Source organism: Protopterus annectens, chromosome 2.part1 (genome assembly GCF_019279795.1).
Source record: "Protopterus annectens isolate FY-2018-M chromosome 2.part1, PAN1.0, whole genome shotgun sequence".
In the NCBI taxonomy this organism is placed as follows: Eukaryota; Metazoa; Chordata; order Ceratodontiformes; family Protopteridae; genus Protopterus; species Protopterus annectens.
Genome location: NC_056729.1, coordinates 1,078,106,174 through 1,078,120,648, shown reverse-complemented (window position 1 = coordinate 1,078,120,648; position 14,475 = coordinate 1,078,106,174). Strand labels below are relative to the sequence as shown.

At 39.9% G+C, this 14,475-nt stretch overlaps 1 protein-coding gene across 2 annotated transcripts in view; it reads left to right on the top strand.

The window, feature by feature from the left end:
* The window catches only part of LOC122794329 (mucin-3A-like), a 1,511,548-nt gene that overhangs the window by 1,347,648 nt on the left and 149,425 nt on the right, over positions 1-14,475 (top strand). For both annotated transcript variants that reach the window (XM_044062634.1, XM_044062633.1), the window contains 2 exons: positions 4,814-4,855; positions 4,940-4,999. In XM_044062634.1, coding sequence (XP_043918569.1) covers positions 4,814-4,855; positions 4,940-4,999 — 102 coding nt within the window. The remainder of the gene's footprint in view (positions 1-4,813; positions 4,856-4,939; positions 5,000-14,475) is intronic.

Genomic DNA, 14,475 nt, shown 5'->3' with positions numbered 1-14,475 from the left:
CAAGATGGGTTGCAAACTGGCTGAGTGACAGAACCCACAGGGTCAGAGCTGCTGGCGCCATGTCAGACTCAAAGCCTGTCACAAGTGGTGTCCCACAGGGCTCAGTCCTGGGCCCACTCTTGTTTGGCATCTACTTTTCCAAGTACAAGCAAACACAGGAGGGTTATGGCTGACAAAGTTTGCAGATGACTGCAAACTGGGCCATAGTAGAAAACACATCTGACACAGATATCCTTCAGAAGGGTCTCACAGAAATGGATAACTGGTGCCAGAGCCACGGCCTAAAGTTAAATGCCAAAAATGCATAGTCATACCCTTCGGGAAAAACAAGGTTACCCCTAGCTACCAAATAGGTGGCAATCCACTGAGCACAGAAGAAGTTATCAGGGACCTGGGGACCCAGGTTGATAGTAGTCTGTCATTCGACACCCATGTAGCTAAAGTAGTTAGGAAGACCTTCTACATTGCCCACCTTATCATGAAGGGATTCTCATCTAGATCAAGGGAGGTCATAGTCTCCCTTTACTCATCACTCATCAGACCAATGATTGAGTACAATGCCCCATTCGGAATGTATCTGACCCGACACTTGCAGCAGCTGGAGAGGCCACAAAAGTTCCTCACCAAAAGGATAAAGGGTCTCAAAATCTGTCCTATGCTGCCCGACTGAAAGAACTCCAGCTCTATTCAGTCGCCACCGCTTGCTCAGAGGTGACCTTTGCCTAACATACAAGGCCATGTCAAACCCAGATTTGATGAATATGCTTCACCTCAAAAAATCTAGATCCATCAGAGCCACAAGGGCAGGAGACTTAAACCTTGACACGGCTATTAATAGGACATGCTGGAGGGATAGATTCATCACCCAAAGACTCCCTATGCTGTGGAACAAAATCCCGGTACATGTGAGGCAGTGCACCTCGCTGGCCTTGTTCAAGAGAAATCTTGACCAATGGATGGGAGATCGCAGATATACCCCAGGGATTACCTCAGTGTCACTGCTCGACAGAGGCACAGCAAAATAATGGGTATAGTTCCCCATACTAAAGGGGTGGCGTAAGCCACAAAACGATGGGCTAGGCTTGTAAATGCCCTCGGGCAGATAGCCTAGTATGAACCTATGAACCTATGAACATTTGTAGGGGTTTGATAAGTTATGCTTCAGGTAAATCAGTAGGCAGCCTAGTGTGTTATCTGGCCCCATGGAAGTAGTGTTCTTGGCCTTGGATATCACCCTGAGGACTTGCTCATAGGATATTTGAGGTGGCAGTGTAAATGTAGGTATGTGAGCTTGGAATATAAGAGGGGAGAAGGGGGTGAAGTTTGAACTAAATTTGCCGGCTAGTAGATTGGCTATTTACTCTGGGTCCAAGCATATGATATCCTTTTCTATTAGCTCTGCACAGTGCTGGGCATTGTTTATATATATATATATATATATATATATATATATATATATATATATATATATATATATATATATATATATATATATATATATATATATATATATATATATATATATATATATATATATATATGGGTCTACCTGATAACACCGACACGCCAAAACACCGACAACGAAATAAATGACACAAAAAAACTACAAAAAAAGAAAGTTCAAAAACACAAAACTTCACATGCCCGACAAACCAAAATCCCGACAATCAACAAAACAAATACCTTTCCCGAAAAACACACACACAACACAACCACATCAAAAAACTTACAAACCTACACTAAACCTTACATAAACAACTATCTATGCACTAACCTTAACCCAAACCTTAACCCTAAGGTCTGCCACTGTCACACACTTACCTGACCAGCAACCTAAACCTAACTCACTTAATCTGCCCCTAACCCCCAAGTCCGTCACTATCGCACACTTACCTTACCCGCACTATCCCGGTAAACAAATGCAAATAAATAAATAAAGCCATTCGGTCATGTCTAAACTAAAAGACTAGTAATAATCAATGGAAATCTATTGGCTTTTAGTTTAGTGGAATATAATTGATCAAATATATGAACAAAACTCTGTAGTAATACCTAGAACTGTGAGACGTCCAAATTTTCCATTTGTTTTTCATCAAAAACCGGAAGTCCTACAGAAGGTAGCAGTATGGTAACATTATACATTAATATATGATGTATATAGTTAGAGTCCATGATGGACAGAGTTCAGAAGTTTGATGAATATTTATAGAAAGACTGGTTTATTTGGATCAAACATTTAAACAGGCAGCCTCCAGAGGTTCTTGCATTTAAACAAGCAGCCTCCAGACAGAGGTTCTTGCATTTAAACAGGCAGTCCACAGAAGGTCCTTGCAGCATCCAGACAGAGAAACAGCCTTTTTTTGTTAGAAACATTTAGCCATGAATGATTACATTACACAATCGCATTATTATATGAGTCACTTCCACAGATGTTCAAAATGCAGTTCAGTAAACACAGTTCTCCAATTCTGTTTTTATTTGTATTTTTGCATCGAAGTATACTAAATATACCATATCCTGCTCTGTATTGTACCATCTTGAGATTTATTATCTTTCATTTCATTGGGGGTGTATGTAATAGGATGATCCCACAAAAAAGAGCTGATGAATTTTCTTTTGCCAAGTCAGTCATCAGACATTCATCATGTTGCTTTCTGGTTTGGGGGCTTTCAAACATCCTTTTTTTGATATCCATTTTAATACCACCTGTTGTGTGATATTTAACCACAGCCTAGGTGCATGATGTGTGCTGCCATGATATGCAGTCTCACCAGGGAATGACCACTTCCTGACGTAAGCCAGGGAACTTGATAGAGATAAGGAGATTACATTTTTGTGGCATTATCTATCCTACTCCATTTGTTCTGCAATTCATAAAATGACCACCTTATCCTGTGTGGTGCATGCCCATCTTGTTTTTAAGTGTGACTTGAACTATTTATTAGTTACAGAACAAATATCACAATACATCTTTTAATGGCTTCCCCCTCTGTGTTTTATTTGACTTTACATATGAAGTTCAGTTACTTTATTTTTACAGCTGAAGAGTGGATACTGATGATTTGTCCTTTGTTCTTTAAAACCTAGCATGTAATTATTGTCACATTTATGGTGTGCTATTATCTTCCAGTGCTATGGCAACTGCTTCAGTGTATATCATTGCAAGAAATTAGACCATTATATCATAAAGACAGATGTTTATTTTCTTTATTTTTTTTTTTACTTAATTTTTGTTTACTGGGTAAGGGAGATGGGTCCATGGACCCTTTTCAACCCCTGACCTGAGTCAGAATAACAAACAAAATTACAGTACAAAGGCTGCAGTATAATAACTAATATATAATTCAGAACACTCAGTTATCATAAGAAAAATCATAACATTAAAACAACATTGAGAACCTTCCAGGTAAAGCTGTTGCAGTGCAGACAATGAAAAATTACTTCCAGTACTTATGATCCAAGCAGATGAGGATTGAGTGTTACCGATGTGCGAAGTTAGGCATGAATGGTGTTTCGTGTGTGTGTGTGTGTGTGTGTGTGTGTGTGTGTGTGTGTGTGTGTGTGTGTGTGTGTGTGTATGCGTGCATCTGCACGTGTGTGCATCTGTGTGAGTATCTGTGTGTGTGTGTGTGTGTGTGTGTGTGTGTGTGTGTGTGTGTGTGTGTGTGTGTGTGCACGCGCACATGTGTGTCTGTGTGTGCGCGTGCGTATGTGTGTGCACGCGCACGTGGTGTGTGTGTGTCTGTATGTGTGTGTGTGTGTGTGAGTGTATGTGTCTGTGTGTGTATAATAAAATCAATATGTTAGTGCTGTCAGATACTTTACATAAACCACAGAAAGACTAAATGTTTAGCACAGAGGATTAAAGCTATGAGCTGCTAACAAGCTTTATCACGCAGTTTAGGATCTGATTATCTTTCACCCCCCATCTCTCTGTCATTAGACCAGACAGTGATCTCAGATCATTCCTGAAAATGGGCTGTGTCTATTTGGGTAATCTGAATAACAAAGTAATAATTAAAAACAAACACCAAGGCTGGTGACTGACTTTTTTCTAATATAGTTGGAAAAGCGTGGAATCTCCTACCAAACGAACTCTCCACACTTCCCTCACTTTCCTGTTTCAAAAACAATCTGAAAGTGCATCTCAAAACTCACTGGCTATGCCCATGCTCTAAACCTGACTAGCTCAAAAGTCACTAAATACTCTGATCTTCCCATCCCACCTACTCTTCTAAAGAAACTTCTTCCTTATAAAACTAATTCTACTTACTATCTCTAGAACTCCTAATCTATATTACTTTCTTCTGCTATGACTGTATTCTATACTGTAAATTTTGGGTTTTAACTGCATCCTTTGTTATGCCTGCATTCGACACTGTTATTTTGTTTTTGTTTTTTACTATGATAACCTGTAATTGGCACTGTAAATAGATGTATTTGTCTTATATATCCATAGATAGAATTGTGTTAAATTCATTGTATTACCTAGGAGCTTTTCTCCCCGGGCCTCTACTGAAAATGGACATGTATCCAGTTAGACTAGCCCGGTAAACAAATGTAAAATAAAAAATAAAATAAAAATAAAAAAATAAATATATACATTTAGTAGAAATCTGGTAAGGTAAAGCATAATACTATCTTAGTGTTACTTTTTAAGATGTCTAATAACATTTTAAGTGAAATGGAATGATATGCTTTTTATTTTATTTACAGGTCCCTAAGTAAAATGTTTTGTTGTGAAAATGTAACATTTAATGGACTCTGATGTAATAAATATAAATCAAAATAAAACTATTTTTCTCCTTTCAAGGGATTCTTTATCTTGGTCCTTGGGACACTGATGGATGACAAGGTAAATTTTTTTTTATTTTTTTAAGGACTTAAAATGTGCAAACCTTTTCTTATCCTTCAGCTTAATGTTGTCTTATTATTGCAGGTTCGAAAAACTCTACTTAGACAACTTTCAATATCAAAATGGACTTCACAGAGAACAGCGGTAAATTTATCCTTAACAACATAGTGTTTAAATGGATTTAATGAAATAAGCTATGTTATTAATTACTATTTATGGTTTACGTTATAATTGGCTAAACAGTTACTTTTAACGTTCATGGCATCTTATATTACTTTTTGTGCATATCTCTCAACTGTTCAAATTTTCATAGAATGTCCAGATTTTTGCTTTATATTTTGGTCTGATCCTTATAAATTTTGTGGTTTTCTCACAAATCACTAAGGATTGAATTCATTAAATAATGACATACATTTGAGTTTTAGACTTCATATCCTTCCTAAAATACATGCTAACAAAAATTCTGTTATTGTAGCAACTTTCTAAGTTTTTAAGTGCAATATTTAAAATCTGTCACTATTTGTGAGCCTCTGTCCCCTCATTATTTTAGGCTTTGTCCAGATTTCTTGCATTAAGAGGTTGAGAGGTATGTTTCTGGGAAATAACTGTATTGCATAAGATAATACATTTGCCAGTGTGCTTGTTGATTGTTGCACAGTAAATAAGTACAAAATAAATAAACTCTCCTTGGAGGTTCTGAGACATCCAGAAAATTTCAGTAATTTTAACTAGCAGGTTCTTTTGTCTCCCATTACATAACAAATATTGATGTACTCTCTCTTACTCAGAACGTGGAGATCTGAGATCCTAATTTGAATCATGTGGAGCTAGGTAAATAAATGATTACAATTTCCACTTTGCTTGCAACAAAAAAATTAGAGATGATTGCTGGGGAGAACAACCGTCTGGAGTACCCATGATGGTTTGCAGTTCTTTAAAACTGCAAATGTTCAAACATTTCATTGCCATAAAGCTATGTAAACATCATAGTGTTTTTAGGTATCAGAGATGCAACTTCCACATGCACCCATGGTTAAGTGTGAAAAAAACCTGACCACTATTATCCTTAATTTTATACTCCAGATATGCCAATTCTGAGTTGATTCCATCTTTCAGTAGCTAATAAAGTTAATGCAGAGAACTAGTAATGTCAACACTAAATAAATACTTGTGCACTATGCAAGGCCATATTGCATGGCCTATGTAGTACATATGAGGGAACTTATTCAAAAACGTTACTGCTTTGCTGTGTAGCAACTTTCAACAAGACTGCAATGATATTTTCAAGCTGACTGCAAATGTAGAGGTCTGAGGGCATGGCCAGTGTAAATAAGGCAAATATGGCTCAAGAGTACCCTGCTGCTAGCTCTATATATGTGTAATAAACCAACTCATAGATGCATTACAGCCTTGCTGTACTCTGCTTCCCCTTTCAAATAGTCACTCAGTTAAGTGTTTCTGTGTAGGCACTGGTGTGTGTGTGTGTGTGTGTGTGTGTGTGTGTGTGTCTGTGTGTGTGTGTGTGTGTGTGTGTGTGTGTGTGTGTGTGTGTGTGTGTGTTTGTGTGTGTGTGCGTGCATGAATGCATGCATATTTATCCATGCATGTGTGTTGCTTGTGTGTGTGTGTGTGTGTGTGTGTGTGTGTGTGTGTGTGTGTGTGTGTGTGTGTGTGTGTGTGTGTGTCTGTTTATGTAGTAGTTCTTGTGACAAGTATATAGCAGTTCCATATACTTGTCTAGCATTGGACTTTTTGACAATTCTGTTATCAGAGAACTTCATTTACACAGACACACATACATGCACACACACACATATATATATATATATATATATATATATATATATATATATATATATATATATATATATATATATACCAGTGTGCATATGTTTCTCTGTCTCTCTCTCTCTATATATATATTATGTATATGTATATATATATATATATATATATATATATATATATATATATATATATATATATATATATATATATATATATATATATATATATATATATATATATATATATATATATATATATATATATATATATATATATGTGTGTGTGTGTGTGTATTTTTTTTCTTTTTACTACATTAGTGGAATAGGAAGCTCAAAGAAAATTGATGCTTGTAACAAAAAGTAAAGGGCTACTGCTGTTGTGTCAGATAGATGATGATCCCACTGCAAATGTGGAATGCTTTACCACCAAATTTTATGCATATGTGAATAGCTGCATACATGTATCTGCTCCTTGCTGAAACAAATACAGTGCCAAATTTAAAAATAAACCCCTGTGGTGGAACCCAAATTTAAACAGGCTCTGCAACAATAGAAAATGTCTTTGCATATAATAATAAATGTAACTGATAAGATGTCAAGTCAGCCAAAGCTAGATATGAAGTAAAAATAGTCAACAAGGCCAACGTTAATAATAAAGCCTTTTTTAAATAAGTTAGAAACTGCAGAAACTTTGCCCAGCACTACACAGAGCTAAAAGTAACTGATATCAGATACTCAACACCCTGAGGATGTCGCCAGTATACTAGCAGTTAAATTTAGCTGTAACAACACCCCTTCTCTCTCCATCTCTATTCCCAGATCAGATACACCCACGTCTACAGCATGTGGTTGAATTTCTCTAGAACAAGTCCTGAAACACTTTACAAGGCCAAGAACACTGCTTCTGTGGTGCTTAATGACAAACAAGGCTGCCTAATACCCAGCCTAAAGCAGGACCTATCAAACCATCTAAAGAGTTTATCCAATATCAGTCTCCAAGCAGGAGTTTTGCCAGATGAATGGCGGACAGCAACAGTTATCCCCCTAAGCAAAGGTCAGGCATCCATGTACCCAGGTAATTAAAGACCAGAATTCTAATCAGCCTCATCTGTAAGGTGCTAGAGTAGATCATTGTTGAATTAATAAATAAGGACATAGGTAACCTAAAAACTCTGCCTCTTAATCTGGTTGACTTCTAGATGAAGGAAAATCAGTACATAATAGATATCTAGATCTTACAAAGGTGTTCAGCACCATCACATACTTAGGTATTGTTGACAAACTCTTGCAGCTAAATCTTAATACCTACCTAACTTGTTAAATTGCAAATTGGCTGACAAATAGAACCCAGAAAATTAGAGTGGGCTGCACTACCTCCTCTAACAGACCTATCACTAGTTGTGTACCCCAGGGTTCAGTCCATGGGTATCTTCTCTTTGGCATTTACTTCTTGAAGGCTAAGACTAATGTAAAAGGTCTGAGGCTGATTAAACTTGCAGATGACTATAAACTTGGTGCCATCATAAACTATCCAGAAGACACCAAGATCTTCCAAGAGACCCTTTCCCTAACAAATAGCTGGCATCATAATCATGGAGTAAAACTATGTCAAAAATGTATAATAGTCTTTGGCAAGCATGATGTCCCTTGTAGCTATTACCAAGCCACTAGCTGGTGGTAGCCTTCAATGAGCAAGTGCAGCAATGCGTGTACTTGCATAAAGAAAGTGTTGTGGCTGCTGTGCTGAAGTTGGTCACATCCCCCACTCTGGAATTTTAGATAAACTCACTAAACTAGGTATAAATCCCTATGTCACAAGATGGGTTGCCAACTGGCTCACTGACAGAACCCACACTGTGAAAGTAGCAGACTCCAAATCCAACTTCAGACCAGTGACAGGTGGAGTACCACAGGGTTCAGTCCTGGGTCCTCTCCTGTTTGGTATCTACTTCTCTGAAGTACAGGCCAACACAGAAGGTCTTTGGCTAATGAAGTTTGCAGATGACTGCAAACTAGGAGCCATAATCGAAACTCCTAACGATGTGGACATCCTACAAAAGGGCCTCAATGAGACAGATGCTTGGGGTCAAAGCCATAGCCTCAAGCTCAATGCCAAAAAGTGCATTGTCATCCCCTTTGGTAAAAACTCTGGACCCATGAACTACAACATAGGCGGTAGTATACTTAACACCGAAAGTGTGATAAGAGACCTTGGAACACATGTGGACAGTAGTCTCTCCTTTGATAATCACATTGCCACAGTGGTCATGAAATCCTTCTACATGGCACACCTCATCACAAAAGGTTTCTCATCCAGAAAAAGAGAGGTCATTGTTCCCCTCTACTCATCACTCATTAGACCCATTATAGAGTACAATGCCCCTTTTGGTATGTACCTCACAAGACATCTACAACAACTGGAAAGGCTGCAGAAATACCTCACAAAGAGGATTACCGGCCTCAAACAGATGCCCTATGCAGACCGTCTCAAAAAACTCCAGCTTTACTCCGTCGCATATCGCCTACTCAGAGGTGATCTCTGCCTAACATACAAAGCTATGTCAAACTCAGAGCTGTTGGACATGTTCCACTTAAAGAAATCCCAATCCCTTTGAGCTACACGCTCTAGGGACCTAAACATTGTCACCACAATAAACAGAACATGCTGAAGGGACAGATTCCTGTCCCAGAGACTTCCCATACTCTGGAATAAACTACCTATCTATATCAAACAAAGCTCCTCATTAGCACTCTTCAAGAAAAATCTTGATGACTGGATGGGAAATAGAAAATTCACCCTGGGGATCACCTCTGTGGCTCTGCTCAACAGTGGCACAGGAAAATAATTTTCTTGGGTGGCAAAAGCCAGGGTACCTTTTTGGCTGGGCTTGTATAGGCCCCAGGGCCGATAGCCTAGTACCTACCTATGAACCTATGTCCTCTTTACCATTAACCTGAAAATGTCTTCATTACCAGAATAATGGTGAGAGCACAAACAACTCATGGCTACCTGACTGATGGCTCCTAGGATGGCCCTGAATGATGAACTTGAGTCTAATTGGTAAGGAATGATGGTCAACAAGTACAGGGGCACTGTATCTTGAGGTAGTTTCCTGTGGCAGCTAGAATTCCCAAAAATCTTAATAATATTCCTAGACAAAAAAATGAAGAAATGGATGGCAGTATCAGTGATGAAATGCACTACTCTATGATCATACAAAATTTCAAAGTCTAAAATAACAGTTCTAGACTGTAAAAAGGGAAAAAAAGGACAGTGGTTGTCCTGATGCAGCCCACTCCAACAAAAGTTAGAGATGTTTCTTACTCTTAACTTTTATTTTTTGTATTACTTTTCTATATTTTGAATACTGTAGTTTGTTTTCTTTACATTGTGTTTTGCTTGCATTCTGTTTTAATAGCATATTAAAACTTTAAAAGAGACCACAGCTCTCTCTGTTCTGAGTCAGGCAGAATTTCGCCCTCCCACCCATTTTAGTTGTCTTGTTAAATACCACTGTCTTTCTAGTTGCCCGCCTCTTATGTTAATCTGACCATATATCTCATTTCTCTCTACTTTCACTGGCTTATGTGAGTAATCACAAAATCATCATTTTTGAAATCCCACCCCTTCAATTATTTAAATTTATTGGCCATCCTACAGTATTTCATAGTACCAAAATACAAAAGTGCCCACCCCTTTCAATCCATCTTGCTGTTTTAAAAATAGTAACTCTCCACTAAATCTTAACTTTTTAAACAGGTAAAACTCAAGTTACCTACTTTCACATCTAACTTCTCTAGTGCACACTGCAGAGTGCATTCTTTTCAATCTTACCTTTAAGCATCCATGTGACTAGCACTTTCTCTAATACCTGCTGGAAAGCACTAGGAAGCCTTAAACTCATACAAACACTGAACTCTCCTTGTTAACAAGGAGAAATTAATAGTAGGCACTAAACAGCCTATAATTGCAAAGTACCTTGCTAAGGAAACAGCTCCTATACTTTACAAAGAAAAAAAAGCCCCAAACCAGGCATGTCCAAGGGTCAGCTTCCAGTGATTTCTCCTGTCCACCTGGTGAATCTGGGCATACTGGGGCAATGCAGCAATTGCCTCATGTACACAGACAACCCTCTCCTCCTACCACCCAACACTACAACCTGTGAGAGATGCACTTACATAACCAAAATGGAAGCAAAGCTCTCTCCACCCAAGATTGTGCTAAACAGTCAAGAGGAGAAGGTTAACACCCACACTACACCTCAAGCAACACATAGCCCTTCTAAACCCACACCACCAACACCCACATATAGCAACACTAAATCCACATATGCAGAGGCCCTTAACTGTAACCTGCCTAAGCAACAAAGACCTCTGAAGCTGAAACGCAAACAAACACCAATCACAACCAATGTGTCACATAGTTCACAACACCAGTGTGCCACCCAGCAACAGCCCCTAAGGCAAGACAATGTACCTAACACTTTAGTCATAGGTGACTCTATAGTCCGGCACACTGATGTCCCTCTCACCAGGTTGAATAAGGAGAAAATTACAGTCAGCTGCCTGTCGGGTGCCAGGATCCGCCACATAACGCATGCACTCAAGTCACTCCACAACAAGTACAAATATGACTCTGTCATTGTCCATGTTGGAGTGAATGACTTGAGACGTACCTCCCTGGACTACATGAAAAGAGACATGGAAGAGCTCTCGGATCATGTGGCCCAGGCAGGTATGACCCTAGCCCTGAGTAGCATCCTGCCTTCGCCCAGAATGATACCACAATATAAGGATAAAATGATTGACTTCAACAATTGGCTAAGCTTATGGTGTCATTCAAAGGGGATCCAGTATCTGTCTGCCTGGGATGACATGATTGACAGACCACGATGCTTTGCCAGAGATGGTCTGCACCTGTCGCCTCTGGGATTCAGGTTACTGGCTAAGGCTCTTGCCACCCCTATAGTGCCTTTTTAGGCAAACTTCAAAGGACAAAACCACCACCGTAACAGGTACAAGCATGCAAAATCTGAAGGTAATGCTACTCAATGCTAGAAGTCTAAACCTCAAAATGCACTCTCTCGAGGCACTCCTAAAAATGGAGGACATCGATATCTGTGCAGTAACTGAGACATGGTTCAAGGCTCCAGAGAGCACCCCTGCAATACCAGGCTACAACTCTTACCACACTTTTCGCCACCAAACCAGGACCGAAACACTAAAGGTGGAGGAGTGTCAATATTCACCAAGGATATTCACACCACCAGGCTAGTTGGCCAACACAATGTGTCTGAAATTCTCCAAGTGCAACTAACACTAGGTAAGACTGCAATCCAAATTGTAGCTTGCTACAGATCCCCACCATACCCCAAGATTCTCACTACACCTTTCTAAACATACTGGAAAATATTAAGATAGAACCAAACACCCTAATACTGGGTGATTTTAACTACCCTGCCATTAACTGGGAAAACTACTCATGTCCCAACACCTTTAGCTAACGGTTCTTGGAATTCATAAATTCCAATGCCCTGGATCAACTAATCCATAGTCCTACCAGGGGCTCCAATATCCTAGACCTGGTCATTACCAACATGGGAAATCAATGCTCCATACCTATGGTCACCCCCTCGTTAGTCAGGTCTGACCATAAGCTAATCACCCTTAACATCCACATCCCACCCCCACCCCCAGTAAAGAAACCACCATAAAAACTTCTCCAAAGCCAACTTCATGCTACTTAAGTCAGAAGTGACAAACTTCATGACACCCATGCAGACGGGAACTGAAACTGCTGAATCCTACACTAAGACACTGTACGAGCACATCCACTCATGCATGAATCATGCCATCCCAAATAGAACCAAAATGCTCTCATCCAAAAAAAGGAAGCCAATCTGGTGGTCCCCTGCCATAAACAAACTTTACAACAAAAGGAAGAAACTTTTGCAGAAAAGAGGAAAATCCCAGGATGCAAAAAACTCCCTTACTAGTCTCAGTAAGAAACTGAGATGCCTCATAAAATCCTCCAAAGCTAGTTACGAAAATAAAATTGCCAAAGATTCCAAAGACAACCACAAAGCATTCTATAACTATGTCAAAAATCTAAATGGCAATGCTCAGATCTGCTCTGAGCTAAAACAGAATGGCATTAAATATACTGATCCAAAGGATATTGCCAATATCCTGGCAGATCGATTCAGTGCCAACTTCACCCCCCTCTCACCCCCTAAATGGCCCATCTCAATACCGGAACATTGCCAAATTCCAGTAATAACGGCCACACAGGTACAAAACGCACTCTCTAAAGCCAAGAATACAGCATCCATGGGACCAGATGACATCCCGGGCTGTGTACTACATGAACTACAATATGAACTGGCACCTCACCTAAGTGTCATGTTTAATCATAGCCTCACCTCAGGTTTTGTGCCCACTGAGTGGCGTAGAGCTACAGTTATCCCAATCCATAAGGGGGGATCCACCTTGGATCCCAGAAACTACCGTCCCATCAGTCTGACAAGCCTTATCTGCAAGGCCATGGAGCGTATTATCATGGAACTTATAAACAAAGACATTGGCAACCTTCAAACACTGGACCCCACCCAGTTTGGGTTTGTGAAGGGCCGATCTTGTCTCCTGAACCTGATTAACTTCTTTGAATCAGTCTCCAGAGCCATGGACAAGGGTAAGGTGGTCCACACAGCCTATCTAGACCTTGCCAAGGCCTTTGACACCATCCCCACTCTGGAATCATAGATAAACTTACTAAGTTGGGCATTAATCCCTATGTCACCCAATGGGTTGCTAAATGGCTTACTGATAGAACCCACACTATAAAAGTAGCTGACTCCAAATCCAGCTCCAGACAAGTGACAAGTGGAGTACCTCAGGGTTCAGTCCTGGGGCCGCTCTTGTTTGGCATCTACTTCTCTGAAGTACAGGTCAACACTAAGGGACTCTGGCTAACAAAGTTTGCAGATGACTGCAAACTGGGAGCCATTATTGAATCCCCAAATGATGTGGATACTCTACAAAAGGGCCTTACAGAAACAGATGCTTGGTGCCAGAGCCATGGGCTCAAGCTCAATGCCAAGAAATGTATTGTTATCCCCTTTGGGAAAAACATGTATCCATGAATTACCATATAGGTGGCAGTACACTAAACACAGAAAGTGTGATAAGAGACTTAGGGACACAGGTGGACAGTGGTCTCACGTTCGATAACCACATCGCCACAACAGTCAGGAAATCCTTCTATGTGGCACACCTCATCATGAAGGGCTTTTCATCCAGAAAAAGGAGGTCATTGTCCCACTGTACTCATCCCTTATTAGACCCATTATAGAATACAACGCCCCATTTGGTATGTACCTCTCAAGACATCTGCAACAACTGGAAAGGCCTCAGAAATACCTCACTAAAAGAATCACAGGCCTAAAGCAGATGCCCTACACTGACCGCCTTAAAAACTCCAGCTATACTCTGTCGCATATCGTCTACTCAGAGGCGATCTCTGCTTAACATACAAGGCCATGTCAAACCCAGAGCTGTTGGACATGCTACACTTAAAGAAATCCCAATCCCTCAGAGCTACACGCTCCAGGGATCTAAACCTTGTCATCACAATAAACAAAACATGCTGGAGGGATAGGTTCCTGACCCAGAGACTCCCCAGACTCTGGAATAGATTGCCCATACATGTCAAGCAGAGTGCCTCTTTGGACCTCTTCAAAAGGAACCTTGACGACTGGATGGGAGAAAGGAAATTCACCCCAGGGATCACATCAGTTGCCCTGCTAGACAGGGGTCCAGGAAAGTAAATAATGT